Below are 18408 nucleotides of genomic sequence, written 5' to 3' on the forward strand. Positions count from 1 at the left end.
CTAGGTTGTTGTTAATACGTTTAAAGCAGAGCGTAGGAAAATGCATGTAGAAGGCTTTGGGATGGGTGGAGGTCTTGTGGTTCCGTGAACCTCCATTTTTACGAAGGGGGAGGACAGGGGGGAAGGGTTTGTTCCCCGCGGTTCCGTCTCTGAGTGTCAAGGGTGGGGGTGGGGGTGGGGGTACGGTTCTGGGAGTTGTAGTTTAGGGCCCGAAAACGCTTGGCGAGCCGGAGGGGGGGGCGGGGGTGTCCTGATCTCTGTTGGGGTGCCGAAGAAAGGCCCCGAGGTCCGAGCCTCCCCGGAGCCGTGGCTTTGCTTGGGGAGTCGGAGGCAGCAGAGCCGGAGACGCCACGGTTGTCAGTTGGCTCCAAGAACCGTGTAGGAGAAAGAGGCTGATTCCCAAAACGGGTGAGTGGCCCAAGACAGGGAGGGGCAAAGGCTGGCAACAAGAGACCGCAGTCCGGGTCCGGGCCCTGTCTCGAGGCTTTCTCTCCCGCACTAACCGGCCACCGTCACTGTTTTGTTTCCGCTGGATCCTGACGCGCTGCCTCCTATTTCCGTTTGTGCAGATTTGAGGGCGAGGGACCAGACCGCTGCCTAGGGAGGGCCCGGGAGGAGGCGCCGGCCTCACTGGGGGGGGGGGGAGGAAGGCGGGGAGTGGAGGGGGTTCGTGCTAGACCCTCTTTCTTCCCCCCATGTAGCCCTGAGTCCCCCCCCCCCCCGGCATCCCCCGGAGGCCAGATCTAGGGACACTTCACCCCGCAGAATTCTTGTCGCTCTGAATTCTTAAAAACTTGTCTCCTCCCCACCCCCACTCCCTCTTAGTAATTCCCGGGATCACTTTTACGGGCTTTGCAGTTGCAGACCTCCGTTGCTGTTTGTGACTCTGCGTGTGAACCGGGGCTTGCCTTTGTCCCTTCTCTTGTATTCTGACAATTAATCTTTTAAATTATTCCTATGCTTCTGCAGATCCGTACTGTCACCAAAACAACTTACTCTGGGATGCCCTCAGTTGCTTTTTTTCATAAAAGGATTGGAGGCAGGTAGTTTTGTAAACTTAATTTTTCCTATATGATCCTACTGAAATGTCTGGAAGGCTCCTTTCAAGTATTATCCAACTTTTAGATTATAAACTCCCCTAGAGCAGTTGAATACTTATTTGTAATTTGCAGTTGGTGTTTATCTAACGATTCATCAGAGATTAAAAACCAAGAAAGTTATCACGCTAACGTTGTACAGTGAAACAAAGGACAATTTGAATCTCATATTTGAAGACTTAGAGCTAAAAAAAAAATACCTTAAATGACATCAGATACTCGTTTTATTATAGCTGAGATGAGAAAACAGGCTAGAAGAAGTTAGGTTTTTTTTGGCTATTCGTCAAGCACGTCTTAAGAATCTGTAAGATAGTTGTTTAAGGTAATGAGAAGTATGACTTAACAAAGTGAAGCAAGATCTTTCAGAAGATATCAGTGGAAGGCAGAAAAGGGTGGTTAGATGAATTTAGAATTGTTTAACCACCTACTGTCTGCCAGGCACTATAGGCATTGGAGTGACAAGTGTAAAAATGAGTCACTTTGTGCCTGCAGAGGGGTTTGAGAGGATGTGGGTAGAACAGAACATATTAATATGACCATGAAAGTTTAGGTTAGTAAAATAATAGGAGTTGTGAAGAGGGAAAGGGAAAGAGAATAAGCATTTCTGTAGTGCCCATTATAGGCCAGACTCCATGCTGTGTGCTTTGCAAATATTCTGTTATTTGATCCTCCTTACAACTCTGTGAGATGTTTTTTTCTTTGATTTACAGTTGAGAAAACAGAATTGGGCAGAGGGTAAGTGACCTGCCCAGGATTTCACAGCTAGTGTCTGAAGCTAGATTTGAACTCAGGTCTTGTGGACTTCAGACTCTTAAGTCTGTCCATTCTGCCTGTGAGGAGTCTTAAGGATATCTAATAGCAATAGTAATGTTGATTTGATTATTATTCTCAGGGCAAAAGGAAGAGAAAGTGCTGATAGTCGCTGCTTCATTTGGAATCAGGGCAGATTGCAAGATGTAGGACCCTATTTTCCTGATGGATGATAGTACATAGTTGGCTGCCCTCTCTGTATAGTCTGTGGTTGGTTAGGTGACTTTTCACCCAGCCAACAATCAGGATATCTCAACTTCCAGATAGAGTCCCATAGTTGAGTAGATTAAAGTAGAGAAGGTTAGTATTCTTCTAGTGAAAAGGGCATCTGCAAAGCACAGACCAAGTGGCTGTTTTGATTAGCTTTAAAATCTTGCAGACTTGTTACCTCTCCCATTAATAATCAGATTTCTAAAAAAAATAGCTAAATTGATTGCTATTCTACTATCTCATCTTCTGTTCCTTAAACCCTTGCATTTTCTTCCATTTCTTATCATTCAACTGAAATAGGTCTAGGAGGTCACTAATGAATTCTCTAGAATGAAAACCAATGACTTTTTTTCCTCAGTCTTCATTCTTCATTGCGTCTCTGCAGGATTTGACACTGGAATATCCCTTTCTTATGGATACTCTGAATTTTTTCATCCTGTCCCCTATATATGAATAAATCACCAAGCAATAGGTACATACTGTGTGCTAGGACCTGTAGTAAGCACAGGGTACAAAATAAAAGCAAAAATAAAATTAAAAAACCCTACAGTCCCTGCCTGAAAGAGGGAAGACAATACAAACTAGAGCTGACAAGGGGGAAGGACTGCATGAGCCCCAGAAAATGAATGGATAATGTGGGCCCTTGCCTCAAAATGGAGTATATATATAAAAGGAGAAAGCAGCTGAATTTGTAGTCTTGAATTATGTCAAGTTTTGAATGCGTCCTCTTTTTAGTATGCATATTGTCTCATCAGTTCTCATGGGCTCAAATACCATTTTAGATAACTCCCAAATTACCCACCCAATTATCCTTTCTTTCCTGGAGTCCAGGCTGATTTATTAGCAAAACAATTATCTGGATATCCTGTAAACATCTCAAATTAAAGGTTCCACAGTCTTGTCAATCACAATCTACCATTAGCAATCTCAGAGGTATCCTGGATTCTTCTTTCTTAAACCCTCCCACATTTTGTTAATTGCCAGTTCTCATTAATTCTCCTCTAATATCTCTACCTGGCTTTTCAATTAGATAGCTACCAACCTAGTTCAGGAGCTCATCTTTTCTTACCTTGATTATTATGTGTCACTTTTACCTTTTTAATCCATCATTCACAATGTCCATCTATGCTATTTTATAGAGAAGGAAAATGGTCCAGAAAGATTAAATGGCTTACACAGTGTCACACAAGTACTAAAAAAGGAGATTTGAAATCAGGTTTTCTGACTCCATATCCAGTATTTTTTCTACTGTATAGTGCTACCTTTTTTGTAAGGCACAGTTTTGGTCATGTTATCACACTACTTAAGTATGTTTAATGGTACTTTTTTTTTTATTATTTCTGAGCTAAATATGATATTTAAAGCCCTTGCCGAAATGATCCAGTAATTGCACAAATTTACATTCTAGATATTGCATCTTTATTTCATTTGTTAAAATTTTTTCCAGACTCTTAAGTACTCTTACAGCACCTGCTTCAGCTGCCTTCATGGCCTTTGGCTTCAAGAAGCCATAGCATGTTTAGCAGCCAACCATAGTGGGAAAAAAAAAAAAAAAACTCAGTAGACTGCTAAACCAAGTAGAGGGTAACCATTGGACTTCAAACACATTGGTGAGTAAGGGTAATGTTTACTCCCAAGTATGGGAAGACTTCCCCCGATGAAAAAAAAATCCTCATTTGACCAGGGAAAGTCTTCACATATTTAGAGTAGACAACCCCTAACTCATCATTATCCTCCATCTGGTATAGCCTATCTGCCAAAACATTTTACTGGGGTATGATCACTGTGCATGCTACAACTTGTTGGAGCCACAGGTAAAAGTAAGGTGCATTAGGTAGACACCAAAGTTGGCAAGCAGCCCTCACAGCAGAGATACTAGTCTTCCCTAAACACACACTCTGCCCTCTTTGAGATGAAAATCTAGTAATGACATCACTGAGTCAAAGGGACACAATTTTGTAACTGTTGGGATATCCCAGAGTGACTGTAATTACCATTTCACTAGCAGAATATCACACTGCCCTTTTCCTCCCAGTCCCTTCAACATTTATCAATTTAATTTGTATTTCTCTAGATATTAGTCATTTGGAGCATTTTTTTTTCCCATATGGCTTAAATTTCTTGCTTTGGCCATTTATCAGTTGACAAATGATTTTTGTTCTTATAAATTCAAATTAGTTCTTTGGAAATGAGACCTTTGTCATTCTAGAAATCAATTGGGAACTGTGTCCAAAAATTATACATGCATGCTCTTGACCCAACAATATCACTACCATTTCTGTACTCCAAATAGATCAAAGGAAAAGGATTCATTGAAAAATATTTGTAGCAATTCTTTTATAACGGTAAAAAATTGGAAACTGGGATATCCATGAGTTGGAGGAATGAGGGAACAAATTATGGTATATGAATGTGATACAATACCATTGTGCTATGGGAAATAATGAAAGGGATGGTTTTAGAGAAATTCTGAAAGATTTACATATAAATGGATGCAGAGTAAAATGAACAGGATCAAAACAATTTTTATACTATAAGAGTTTGTAAATTCAAACAATTTTGAAAGACTTAAAAACTCTAATCAGCAATGACCAATCAGAGTTCCAGAGGACTTGTAATGAAATCTCCTGATAGGTGATGAAGTAAGAATGCAGATTGAAAAATATTTTTTTTGGATGTGCCCACTTCTGAAACTTGCTTTGCTTGACTAAATTTATTTGTGATAGGAATATATCTTGTTTCTTTAGTGAGAACTTGTGAAGTGGGAAGCAAATTTACTTAAATGAAGAAAGTAAACCAACAGATAGAAAGAAAGAAATAAGACATATGAAACACTTGCTGCAAGGATTCCATCCCTCCACTTAACTATTTCCTTTCTAATATTAGCTGAACTGGATTTGTGCACAGAAATTTTCATTTTATTTAAGCAACATTTTCCATTTTATCTTTGATCAAATGCTTTAACAATAAATAAGCACACTAGTAACTTATATCTTTCCATCAGTTTTGACTAGTCTCATAGAATATTATTTTCTAAAGTTTGTTCTCTTTTTATACTTTCAAGTATGGACTTGATTCACATATCAATTATTTTAAGATTTTGTAGAGATGAGAAAGTTAGCTACATGATTTCTTCTACAAGTTTAGGTAATTATCCTTCTTTCAGATACATTGAAAATCAGTTCCTCAGCATCCTCAAAATTCTTTTCTCCAGCAAAAACTCTTATGTGATATAGCTCTGTTCTTCACATCTTAGTTTTACATAAACTTTTGCTATATATCAAGGACTGGTACTATATCTAAGAGTCTAAATGTTATAGCTCCACTGACATTAGAGAACAAAAATTGTAAAAAAATTTATAGTGTCTTCCATTTTTTTATTTTTATTTTTTCCTATTTCCATCCTTAAAAGTTTAAAAAAATCTTCTGTTGGGGATTTTTTGAGATTTCTGGCCAAATTTTTTGTAAATTTGTTTCTCTCACTCTTCTTTTCAATTTTTCCTTTATTGGCTGTCAAACACAAGGAATTTCTCATATGAAATGAGAAAATGATTGTAAATCACTTAGAATAGTATCTGGAACATAGTAATTGCTATATAAATGTTTACAATTATTATTATTATTATCACCAAAGGAAGAGACCTCAATATATTAAAGCAATCAGTAAAGAAATTCTACTACCTGATTAAAACTTTAGAAGGCTACTAGGGTCTCTAAAGAATGGTACCTTGTTAGGATACTACCTGTATCTTCCTTCTGGGTCTCTGTATCTAGGAAATGAGTATGTGCCTTAAATTTCTAATGAAGTTATGTGGGCTACTCAACTTCTTAGGCCCAAGGCCTATGAAAAATGTGACAAGCATTATAATCTTTATTTCTAAATTAATGGGTATGTTAACTCACCTTAAAGAATTCTCTGCTTCATTTTTTTACTACATACGAATAGGGTCAGCTAAATTAAGGTATTTGACTCATAATCAGATACAATAATACTTTATAGATACCATTTGTAAAGTGCTTAACCCAGTGCCTAGCATGTAGTATGTCCTTATTAAATGCTTGTTCCTTTCTTCCCCTCCTCTATATCCTAAAAATAATAGTTTTATATCTTTTCCCTTCCTGCTACTTTCCTGTGATCAGTAATTATATTCTCAGATCCCAATACTTACCATGTTTAGCAGTCCACTGATTAATCTGATAAGGACTTGAGACAAACATGCTATTATCTTCTTCATTAAAAAAAACACTACCTCCATCAAAAAAATCACCAATCAAGCCCTTCACTCAGGCAATAACCTCAGGACTATTAACATTTGATGTTATTAAAACACATCTCATCAACCAACAAACTACTACAAATCCCCAAGTTATTCAGCTTTCAGAACACTACCCTTTATTAGAGATTTTCAAGGCCCAGACATAATTCAAGGTATTATAAAATAAAAAATAATTCTTGAGCAAGGTGGCAGAGTGATTAGAGTACCTGCCCTGAAGTCCAGAGGACCTGAGTTCAAATGTCACCTCAGACACTTAACACTTCCTAGCTGTCTGACCCTGGGCAAGTTACTTAACACCAATTGCCTCAGGCGGGGGGGAGTGGAGGGAGTGGGGTAATAATTCTTTTTATTTGAGGGGAAAAAACCTCCAAAATGAATTGACCTTAGAGGTCATCAATTCTAGTACCTTCCCTCTGTATATGAAGATAAACTGTAGTTCCAAAAGGTTAATGACTACTGCCAGGTCATCCAGGGAGTTAGCAGCAGAACTGAGACTTAATCTCGGTATTCAAATTTAAGATGTTAGGAACATTTAAAAAGTACAGTCGTTTTTATGAGGCTTATGCTAACTAAGTCACTGAACCAGAATATAGTTCGTGTACAGTGAAGTTAAGTCTGATTTGGGAAGAAACATAGAAATTGAGTCACAATATTTGTATCCAGCTGAGTTAATTTTAAACCTCTTAAAGCATCATCTTCTCAAAATCTATACTTACTTTTTCTTTTAAGATTTTTCCTTCAGAGATACTGTTTTTTGCCTCAGAAAATGTTATTTCCCTTGATTTAAGTTCTCTTCATGAATTATAAACCACCCTAGAATCTGGATCTCGTTAATAATAAGATACAGTGCCAGTCAGATGACTTCCCAGAAACATTTTCTATTATCAGTGGACAGAGAAAATAGGATAGGCAAAAATGTAATCATAGCTTACTACCTCTGTAGACTTTGCATATATAGAAAGCACTATTTTTAGAGGCAAGATTTTGATGGCATTTAAATTGTAAGCAAATGGGGCAGCGGGTGGCAAAATCGATAGAGCAACAGCCCTGAAGTCAGAGGAGGACCTGAGTTCAAATGTGGCCTCAGACACTTTAACACTTCCTAGGTGTGTGACTCTGGGCAAATCACATAATCCCATTACCTCAGGGGAAAAAATCTAAATTACAAGCAAATAAAAATTTTGTTTTTTCTTAGATCATTGGAAAGCAAGATATCTGGGGGAAGGGAAAGAGTGAGAAACACATATACACATCGGTTTATAATCCACACAGATAAAATCATACATCTTGGAAGTATTGAATTGAGTTTTATTTGGGGGAGTTATATACATCACTTAGAAATAAATCAACCAAAAAATATGTTCCATATAAATGTTCCTTGTACCTAAGGAAGGTGCTCTGTAGACTATATAAGACAAATATAAAATTAAGTTATTCTAACTTTAAAAAAAAAAGTGTATGTCCAATGTTTGAATGGATGTGAATATTCTTTCCATCACTGCATATCACATCAGCTAGGCTAAGCCTCAGAAACATTATTGTAGGAAACTTCATTTATATTTTCAGTCTGTATCAGCAGTTCTGTTGTGCTTAGATTTAGACTTTAAAATTTTAAATATTGCAGGACTGGTCTCTTTTTTTTTTCCCCAGCCATGACTAAAAGAGAAGCAGAAGAGCTGATAGAAATTGAAATTGATGGAACAGAGAAACAAGAATGCACAGAAGAAAGGTACAAATTGTATTAATGTTCACTAATTTTTTTACATTATTTAATGTTCCTCACTAAATTCAAACCAGTTTTTATCGACTATTGGTTTTTCTCTTGACTCAACAGGTTGTGTGCTATAGTGTAAATAGAATTGATCTTGGAGCAAGGAATACTCATTTTGCCTCTGACTGGTTTAGATTTTGTGACTTTAGTCATATTATTTAACCTCTCAGTTCTCTAGACAATTTTCTCTGAGATTGTAAGTTATAGAGATTTGACTTGCATTTGTAGAAGAAAATTCCTCACCCAGCTTCCTTGTATAAATCAAATCTTTTGTAAAGGGAGGGGGAAAAAATTGATCATAAACTAAAGAAGCAGAAATATAAATAAGAATCTAACATCTTAGTGTTTAAGAATTATTAGTTGTATTAGTTATATATGATCATATGGTGCCTTTCCACTTTTCTCAAAACTGATGACTCCTTTATTCAGAAAGATTTTAATAGATCTGCTTGCAAAATGTATTTATAAAATCTGGCAAGCCTGCTGAGCAGGAGTTACTTCTAGGCTTTCTTGTGAACTATATAACCTAAGGTGGAGTTTCTAAAATGACAAAATCTAGGTTGTGTATTTTAAATTAGTAAGTATTTGATAGTAAAATGTGAACATGCAACATTCAGCTTTAAACTTTGGTCTGCAGCCTCTTTTTTTATACCCTGTTGTCTATTTCTAGGTAAAAACAAGTTGAAATTATATTTGAAAACCTGAAAGATATTTTTTAATGTGACTTATTTTTTCTTGCTCTTAAATTTGGGGCTGAATTCATAGATCCACAACAGATTTTCAAGCTCTGGATTTAGATAAAACAGCATATTAAGATTTTACATCACAATTCACCAAAATCAGAAGTTGAGATTCTCAGTTCAATTTTTCACTTCCTTTCCCAGAGTCACAGAACTACTAGCTTGTTAACTGTCTGACTGACATCTGATTTGAACTCAGGTCCTCCTGATTTCAGGGCCAGTGTTCTATCCACTGAGCCATCAGCTCCATTGCTGATTGACCATTATCAACTTATGGGCCTTGGTTTCTTCCTATGCAGTCATGGGGCTAGATCAAATTAGGGATTTCAAAAACATGTAGCTTACAGACTGCTTGCAACTCATAACAGTGTCTAATGTGGGTTAAATCATATGAAAATGTAATTGGGAAATATTTAATGAAAATGAGCAAAAATGCAATAAAATATCGATAATAATGAATTTTAAAATGTCATATTTGTCCTACAGACATCCTTATATATGATTTATTGGACTCTATTTCTATGTGAGTTGACACTGCTGGATTTGATTTCTAAGGGCCTTTCTGGTTCTGAATTTTCTGTTCCAGAGTAGCTGCCAGGTTAAAACTGGTCCATAAATTTGCAATATAGAAAGACTGAATCATTCAGAAAATAATAATAATAATAATATATTAATTATTAATAATAATAATTATTATTATAATTTTGCTTCGTATTAAGGAAGGAGAGAATTTGGAACTCAAAAGTTTTAAGAAATGAATGTTAAATATTGTTTTTAGATGTAATTGGAGCGAAATATTTTTTTTATTTTTATTTTTTATTTTTTTACTGAATATAGGCAAAGGCTATATACAGGTGCAATTCTCCATATTCTTTCTAAAAGGGATACAATTGGGTCATGGGCATAAGCAGTTTGATCATTCTGATGAATTCTTATCCATTTTAAAATACAAATCTCATCAACATCCCCTGCCCTATAGTACTAGTATATAATACTAGATATTAATAGTGGAAGCTGATTTGAGTAAATCAGTGGCTTGCCAATGATCTTTCAATCAGCAAGCTTTTATTAAGTGCTAATTAGGTGGCAGACAAGCTCTGTGGATAAAGAGAAAGTTAAAGCCTGTCCCTGACCTCATTGGCCTTACATTCTAATGGAGTAGCAATAAATAAATAACTAGCTACATACAGGATATTTACAAAGCAGATGAAATGCAGTGTGAGAGGGAAAGGCATTAACAACTAAGAACATGCTGCAAACATTTGTTATTTATGTTAATTCCAAGAAGGCTTATCTCCACTTTAGTTATCCATGACTACAAATGCACTAAAAATCATTAATGCCTTATAGCTTAATAAACTCCCTCAGAGGACCAGAGCCTAAGCAAGATAACACCTGAGATATCCCACCCAGTTGCTATTAGTCTTATTTTTGTAATCATGCCAGGATCATAGCCATATTACTTACAGATAAAAATCTCAAGGGGAAGAGTGCATATAGACACACTCCCAGCAAAGGAAAAGAAATGATCAAAGCCAAAAAATGCAGTTAGTTACCCTCTCACAGTCAGAGTAATTGTGGCATAACCAAGTCATAATCTTGAGAAAGTCACACTTGAACTGTTGGCCAACAAAAATGGCAACACAGATAGCAACCAGGAACAAAAAAACTAGCCATCAGGACTCAAGATATATCTTTATTCAAACATCTCCAAAATATAAAATCTTTTTTTATTATTATTATAATTTTTAATATTATAAATTCCATTAATTTTATTATTTATTTTTAAATTAAATTACTAATAATTTTATTTGAATACAATGATATTCTTTTTAATTTTTCACTAAACATAATTTAACATGGTATTTTTTTTTTAATTTTTAACAGCTTTTTATTTACAAGTTATATGCATGGGTAATTTTACAGCATTGACAATTGCCAAACCTTTTGTTCCAATTTTTCTTCTCCTTCCCCCCACCATCTCCCCTAGATGGCAGGATGACCAATACATGTTAAATATATTAAAGTATAAATTAAATACAAAATAAGTATACAGTCCATACTGTTATTTTGCTTTACAAAAAGAATCAGACTCTGAAATATTGTACAATTAACCTGTGAAGGAAATCAAAAATGCAGACGGGCAGAATATAAAACTTAAAGCAGAAGCCAAGGGTGCATTATTCTCTTGTTTCTATTTGCCCTATGGCCTAAGATATGCGCTCTCTTCTAACATTGCTATTGGTCTCCTGGCTGTAAATCGGTAAACATTTATTAAGGACCTTCCTTTTTAAGACATTTACCCATTGAATTATGTTCTTTGTCAACTCAGAGTATAATGATCTTGAAATTTCTTGAAGGTCTCAATACCCAGCCCCTTGATGAGGCAGAAAAATTAGCCTCTCCTGAAGTCAGTCTACTATCCTTTCTTCCAATGTTAAGCCCTGATTGCTTGTGGAGGCTTGAAGTTGTCTTTTTGCTTTTTTTAAAAATAGCTCTGAAGGCCCTCTCTTGGTTCTCAGAGAAATGATTTGGCCAAACGTTTCTAGGAGGAAGGTAAACATGAGACTAAAGGGAACAGCATATTAAAAGGTAAAATAGGTGCTTTGATAAAATGATAAAGATAGTCATAAGATAAGAAAATAGTCTGTTTGCTGGATTGTTCTATCCAGCCAAGGAAATAAGTAGTCAATGCCGAATACTAACGGAACTAACAGAATAGGTATCAGCAGAGTTCTTTCAGAAAGTCCTCCTTGGTCTAGTCCTTGTACCTTCGGGCTCCCAACCACTTGATGAAGTCCATACTAACAGCCCACATTTCAAAGAATCACCACAAACAGAGTTAAGCTTGGAGAAACAGCAGAGTCTACAAGTATACAATAAATAGAACCTTCTAAAATGAAGCACTTAGACCTTCTTGTTTAAGTGCTTCATTTTAGATGGTTCTATTTATTATCCCTATTTAGCCTTTTCATATTTGTCTGAGGATACAAATCTCAGCAACATCCTCAGGCATATAGTAATACTAAATATTAATACTGGAATTTTCCAATTGTCTTTCAGTCATTCAACAAGCTTTATTAAATATGTACTATGTGGCAGGCTTTGTGCTTAGCTCTGAAGACAGAAAGAAAAGCAAAAATAGTCCCCAACCTCATGGAACATAATCTGATGGAAGGGACATAATGTAAATAACTATAATTATATATATATATATATATATATATATATATATATATATATATACATACACATACACATACACATATATATATGTCATTAAAAAGTTATTATAATAAAAAATATATATATATGTATATATAAAACATTTACAGAATAGATAGAAAACAGTCAAAGAGGGGAAGACATTAGCAACTGAAAGGAATAGGAAAATCTTACAGAAAATACTAATTAACCTGAGTCTTAAAGAAAATTAAGAGTACCAAGAGACAAAGGTGAGGGGACAGAACCTTTCATACATGGTATATAGCCAGTGTAAAGGCATGGCAATAAGAGAGGATTTTGTATTTGAGGAATTGCAAATAGACTTGTGTAGCTGTATTGGAGAGTACATAGAGAGGAATAAAGTATAAAAAGACTGGAAAGGAAAGTCCAGATTATGAAGAGCCAGATAGAGAAGTTTATTTTGAATCCTAGAAGACATAGGGAATCCCATCATTGAGCAGGACGGGAACATAGAGCTATGCTTTCAAAAAAATTGACTGACAGCTTGAATGAAGGATAGATTGGAATGAGGAGAGATTCAAGACCAAGTAGAAGAATATTATAATAATCCAGGTGAGAGTTAAGCGAGAGGCTTAAAAAAGGTGATGGATGTATCCAAATGAAAGTAAGAGACATATATGAGAAATAATGTAAAGATAGCAAGACAAGATTTAACAATGAATTGAATATGAGGGTTAAGGAGTCAAGAATCAAACTTAGAGGTTTCAAACCTGAGCTACTGGAAGAATGGTGCTGTCTTCATTAATAATAGTTCAGAAAAGAGGAGGGTTGCAATGGGAAGGTGAGGGTATTGAGTTCTGTTTTACTCATGTTAAGTTTCAGATGTCTGTGGAACATTGATTTTGAAATATATAAGAGGCATTTGGTGATATTAAATTTGAGATCAGATGAGAGACTGGGGTAGCTGACAGGCCTATCTACCCTAAGTATTTGAAGACTTCCCTGAGTGAATGAGAACAGTTTGATGCAAGGGCCATGAAAATGGCTGAAGCAGGTGCTATGAAGTGATTAGAATTTGGTCAGGCATTGAAGACACCAAAATTATGCACTGTATCTTAGGCCATCGCCAATCATCTTGATTTTTGTGCTGTCAATGGACTTTGATGTCTCTGGGGAAAAGAGTAAGGCAACTCTGTCTCAATTAAATCCAATTCATATATGGGTCAAGATATCACTGTGGGCTGTCTTGGGTCCTCTTTGAAAATGAAGGACACAACATGGTATATATGTATAGGAATCCTAGAAATTAACAATTAGAGCAAATAACTGAAATGGTATTGAGCAAACAAAAAAGAAACTAGTTAGAAGTCAGCAGGACAGAACTTAGTGGGAACATTAATAAAGCACCAGCAAAGGAGACTGAGAAGGAAGCATTGGACAGATAGGAGGACAACTGGAGGTAATTAGTGTCATGACAACCCAGAGAGGAGAAGAGTATTCAAGAGGAGAAGGTGATTAACAGTGTAAAAGGCTGAAGAAAAGTTGACATTGAGATAGAAAAGACATTTAAATGTGGTATTTTAGAGCTTATTATAACATTAGAGAGAACAGTTTCAGTTGAATGATCAGATTGGAAGTCAGATTGCAGAGTTGGAGAGTAATTGACAGAAGGAGATAATTAGCATAAATTGTGTTCCTTTCTTTCTTTTTTTTTTTTTTAAAGGCAATTGGAACTAAGTGACTTGCCTAGGATCACATAGCTAGTCCAAGTATTAAGTGTTTGAGGCTGAATTTGAACTCAGGTCCTCCTGATTTCAAGGCCAGTGCTCTATTTATTGCACCATCTAACTGCCTCTATGAATGGCTATCTTAAGGAGGTTAGACAGAAAGAGAGCAGCCCCCTTGAGACAATTCCCAAAAGGGGGGGGGAGGGGGGTAATTTTATCATACTCATGAGCCACTACCTTCCCCCTTTTCAGCTTCCTTTTTTTTTTTACATTGTCTTCTCCAGTTGAATTTTAAGTTCCTTGAAGACAGGGACCATTTTTCTTTTTATATTTATATCTCCAGAATATTTGTATTCTCCTGTGTCTAACATACTATCTGGCACTTAGGAAGTACTTAATAAATGTTTATTGATTGGGTGGTACCACATCCTGTACTTTTTCAGATATTCCACAGTATTTAGTTTGGGAGATGTAGGGAGAAAGCAATATTTTTGGTGCAGAATGGAAAGGAGACACATCACCACAGAGATTAAATACTAAAAGAAAATAGCCATATCTCTGCATAGAAAATATGAGCAAAATAAAAAAAATGGCTCTTTTGGCTACTAGAGTTAGGGAACATAGCATATTGATTAATGTTTTATATTAAAAGGTAGCTGCCGTTAAATCATTTTTCAGGTATGTCCCACACTTTTTGACCCCATTTGGAGTTATTGGAATGATTTGCCATTTTCTTCTCTAACTCATTTTACATATGAAGAAGCTGATGTAGAAGGGGTAAGTGATTTGCCAAGGATCTCAGAGCTAGTAAATGTCCAAAGCCAGGTTTGAACTTGGGAAGAAGAGTGTTCTGGACTTCAGGTCAGACACACTATCAACAGTGCCACCCAGTTAACCTGTATCAGAAGCTAAGACTTCTGGAAAAAGAAGATTGAAAACTAAAAAAAAAAAAAAAAAAACCAAAAAAAACTGATTTTGTACAATAAAGATTACTGGTATAATGCTGACACAGATCCTAGGGTCTAGTAGTGTAGTAAGAACAACTACTAACATTTATATTTTGCTACATATCAGAGAGAAACTAGTTAGAAGGTTTCCCTTTATTTTGGGGGATTACGAATCATTTGTAAAATTCCTAGGAAAAGGGGTAGCTAGGTGGCACGGTGGATAGAGCACCAGCTCTGAAGTCAGGAGGACCTGAGTTCAAATCTGGCCTCAAACAATAATACTTCCTAGCTATGTGACCCTCTGATTAAAGTCATTTAACTCCCAATTGCCTCAGGGCAAGAAAAAAAAAAAACTCCTAGGACACCTAGCAGAGTATTCAGTGAAAAACAGGTGCTCAAAAAATAATTTTCCAATGAATAAAAGATGGTGATTTGCAGTGGAGGGTAGGTATGAGTTTGGACATTCACCATGTGAATTTTTAATTATATAAATTAGAAAATTTTAATTTGAGAAATTCAATTAAAGTAGATGTGACCATTAGATTTTTTTTTATCCTTGACTATATTGTGAACCTTTTATGTAGCCATCCAAAAGAAAAACTTATCTAACAAGTCATAAATCTATTGTTACTTTGTCTAACTTAAAATACAATTATAGTTAATGTGTATTGTGATTTTTTTTTCTGAAGCACTATAGGATTTTAAAGTACTTTTTGAATTCACTTATGTTTCTCTTATATTCACTTATATATATTATTGAGTTTTCATATGGAATGTGAAACTGGAACAGGAGAAATCCAAAGTACTTAAAGAACATTTGAATAAAGATCATTTTTTTCTGGGGATGGGATTCTGAAAAAGAGGCTTCATTGGGGTGTAATAAGTATTTATGATGGACCTTGAGTTAATTTAATATCAACAGGGATTTATTTTCCTTGTGATATCTCTTATATTTTTGCTTTATTTAACTTTTCAGTAGTATTTGTAGAAAATAAATGTGGAGTTAGGCATGATCTTGGAAGTAATCTCCTAATCTCTTTATTTTCTAAATGATGAAATTGTGGCCAGTGTAAGGGAGACTACAAGGCAGAATAGGATTGGGAAAAGTGATGAGGTTTGCCAGCTACATAGAAGATGGGAAGGGATATATTATGAAATAGGAAAGTGGTTCAGAGTTTAAAGGCAAATTGTGGAGAATTTTGGTAGTTACAGGAGAAGTCACTAAAAGTTTTCAGGCAGAAAAGTTATAGTAAGAATTGAGAAAAGAAATTGAAGTCAATTAGCAAACTTTTCTATTAATAATAATTGATGATGGGTCAGCTAATTGGTGCAGTGGATAGAGCACCAGCCTTGAAGTCAGGAAGACCTCAGTTCAAATCTGGCCTCGGACATTATAAACACTAATTAGCGGTATGAGCACAGATATTTATATTAGTAATTTGGGAATATTTTAAAATATATCCTATACATTTTTTGAGTTATGTCAGTACGTTAACATTTCTTTAAAAGTTATTTTCTCAACAAAAAATTCAACTGTCAATCTTTATATCTTTTGATATTTAGCATTGTAGAGCAGACCTACACTCCTGCAGAATGTGTGAGTCAGGCCATAGACATCAATGAACCAATAGGGAATCTTAAGAAACTACTAGAACGAAGACTTCAGTGTTCATTGGATGCACATGAAATTTGCCTGCAAGATATTCAGGTAAAGTTAAAAAAAAAAAATATGGAGTTATGTTTGTCAACGATTCAATTTTATCTAGAACTTTGTTCTTTGTTTGTGATGAAAAAAAATGTGGTCTTTTTAGTGATTTTTTTTTTGTCTCTGATATAATCGAATTATTTAGAAATATAGATCTAATACTGTTAAAGATATTATTAGCATCTATTAATACATTTAAAATCTTTCCTTAACAAATGACTTCCAATCTCTCACCAATCTGGTTTTTTTTTTTTTCTTTTTTAATGTAGAGAGACCATATAACTTATATGAAAGACATACTGAAAAAAAATACAAGAACAAAGTGAAATTTAGAAAGGAACACAGATATACTACCATTTAATTTAATGTTTACTTGTGAAAAATGCTATGTCTGTTTGATTCACAGTTTAATAAACAGTCCTCTTTCCGTTCTTTGTTTATGGAAACATAATTATCAAATTCACAATCCAAAAATGCCTCTTTTCTTACAAGTGTATTGGATTAGAAGAAACAAGACTTAGATCTAATCTAGGTACTGCCAATAGGCAGGTAGCTTTGTGACTATGGGCAAATCATTTAATCGCTAAGCACCCCAATTTCCTTATTACTTGGAATTTCTTTTTATAGATTTCACTTGTAATAGAAGTATAACAAATTATCTTTGACATTCTTTCAGTAAGAAAAGTATTAGTATCCTTGGAAAACTACAGTCTATATAGAATTAAAGTTAGCTAAATGATGTTTCTTAAGGTCCTTTAAACATGGTAGCTAGAATTGATCACTGTCATTCTCAGACTAGGTCTCACCATATCACATAGTTTCCCGAATTATTCAGGAGCTTATCTTTTATGAAAAAGATGTGTAATGGAAAGAGAGCTGCCTTGAAAGTTAAAAAGACTTTAATTCAAGTTCTTACTTTGACACATACTTTATAATTCCAAACAAGTCATTTAAACCCTCAATACCCAAAGCCACTCTTGTGACTATAATGTGCATAACATAACCCCCCCCCAAAAAAAAAAAAAAAAAGATGAAAAAATCCTTTTGGTTCATTGTGTTTTGGGGTTTTTTTTCCCCCCTAATGATCCTTTTATTTTTCCCAAATTATTTAACTTTTTCCTTTGATAACTCTCCCATTTCTGTAGATCCTAAGGCAAGAGTAGGGCATTTAAAAAAAAAATTCAATTAAGCCAAACTCTTGGTTTGATAGAAGGGACATTAAACTAGGTCCTTCAGATATATAAATATAATAACTCCTAAATTGTTCTCTTTTTTATTAATAAATGTAGTTATTACATACAAATCTAAAAGATAGTCTTGCTTTTATGTTTAAAAGTTGGGAAATAAGTAATCTTAAAAAGCTTGAAATTTATATTATGAAATTTTAGGTTAAAATACCTTGACTTCTGTTCCTTTCATGGCAATGTGATTTGCCTTGGCATACAGGCTATTCCAATATGCTTTCAAAATCTCCTAAGTTTTTAAAAAAAAATATGACTACATAATTAATCATTATGTAGAATGATTAAAACAAATTAGTCATTATATAGAACTAGAACAAATGAGTTCTTAGGGAAAAATTTTTTTTAATATGTTAAAGTATATGTTAAATACAATATACATATACATATCCATACAATTATTTTGCTGCACAAGAAAAATCAGACTTAGAAATAAGGTAAAAATAACCTGAGAAGGAAATCAAAAATGCAAGCAGACAAAAACAAAGGGAGTGGAAGTGCTATGTTGTGGTTCAACTCATTTCCCATAGTTCTTTCTCTGGGTGTAGTGTGGTTCTTTTCATTATTGAACAAATGGAACTGATTTGGTTCATCTCATTGTTGAAGAGAGCCATGTCCATCAGAATTGATCATAATATAGTATTGTTATTGAAGTATATAATGATCTCCTGGTGCTGCTCATTTCACTCAGTATCTT

At 35.0% G+C, this 18408-nt stretch overlaps 1 protein-coding gene across 2 annotated transcripts in view; it reads left to right on the forward strand.

Moving 5' to 3' along the window:
• GABPA (GA binding protein transcription factor subunit alpha) overlaps nt 1–18408 on the forward strand; it is a 53875-nt gene that overhangs the window by 321 nt on the left and 35146 nt on the right. Inside the window, exons 1-3 of one of the 2 annotated variants that reach the window (XM_031959233.1) lie at nt 190–408; nt 8045–8123; nt 16329–16473. In XM_031959233.1, coding sequence (XP_031815093.1) covers nt 8047–8123; nt 16329–16473 — 222 coding nt within the window. In that variant the 5' untranslated portion in view covers nt 190–408; nt 8045–8046. Of the gene's footprint in view, nt 1–189; nt 409–8044; nt 8124–16328; nt 16474–18408 lie in introns of those variants that run through there. The other variant, XM_031959234.1, reaches the window with a different exon arrangement.

Source organism: Sarcophilus harrisii, chromosome 3, assembly GCF_902635505.1.
Source record: "Sarcophilus harrisii chromosome 3, mSarHar1.11, whole genome shotgun sequence".
Taxonomy (NCBI): domain Eukaryota; kingdom Metazoa; phylum Chordata; class Mammalia; order Dasyuromorphia; family Dasyuridae; genus Sarcophilus; species Sarcophilus harrisii.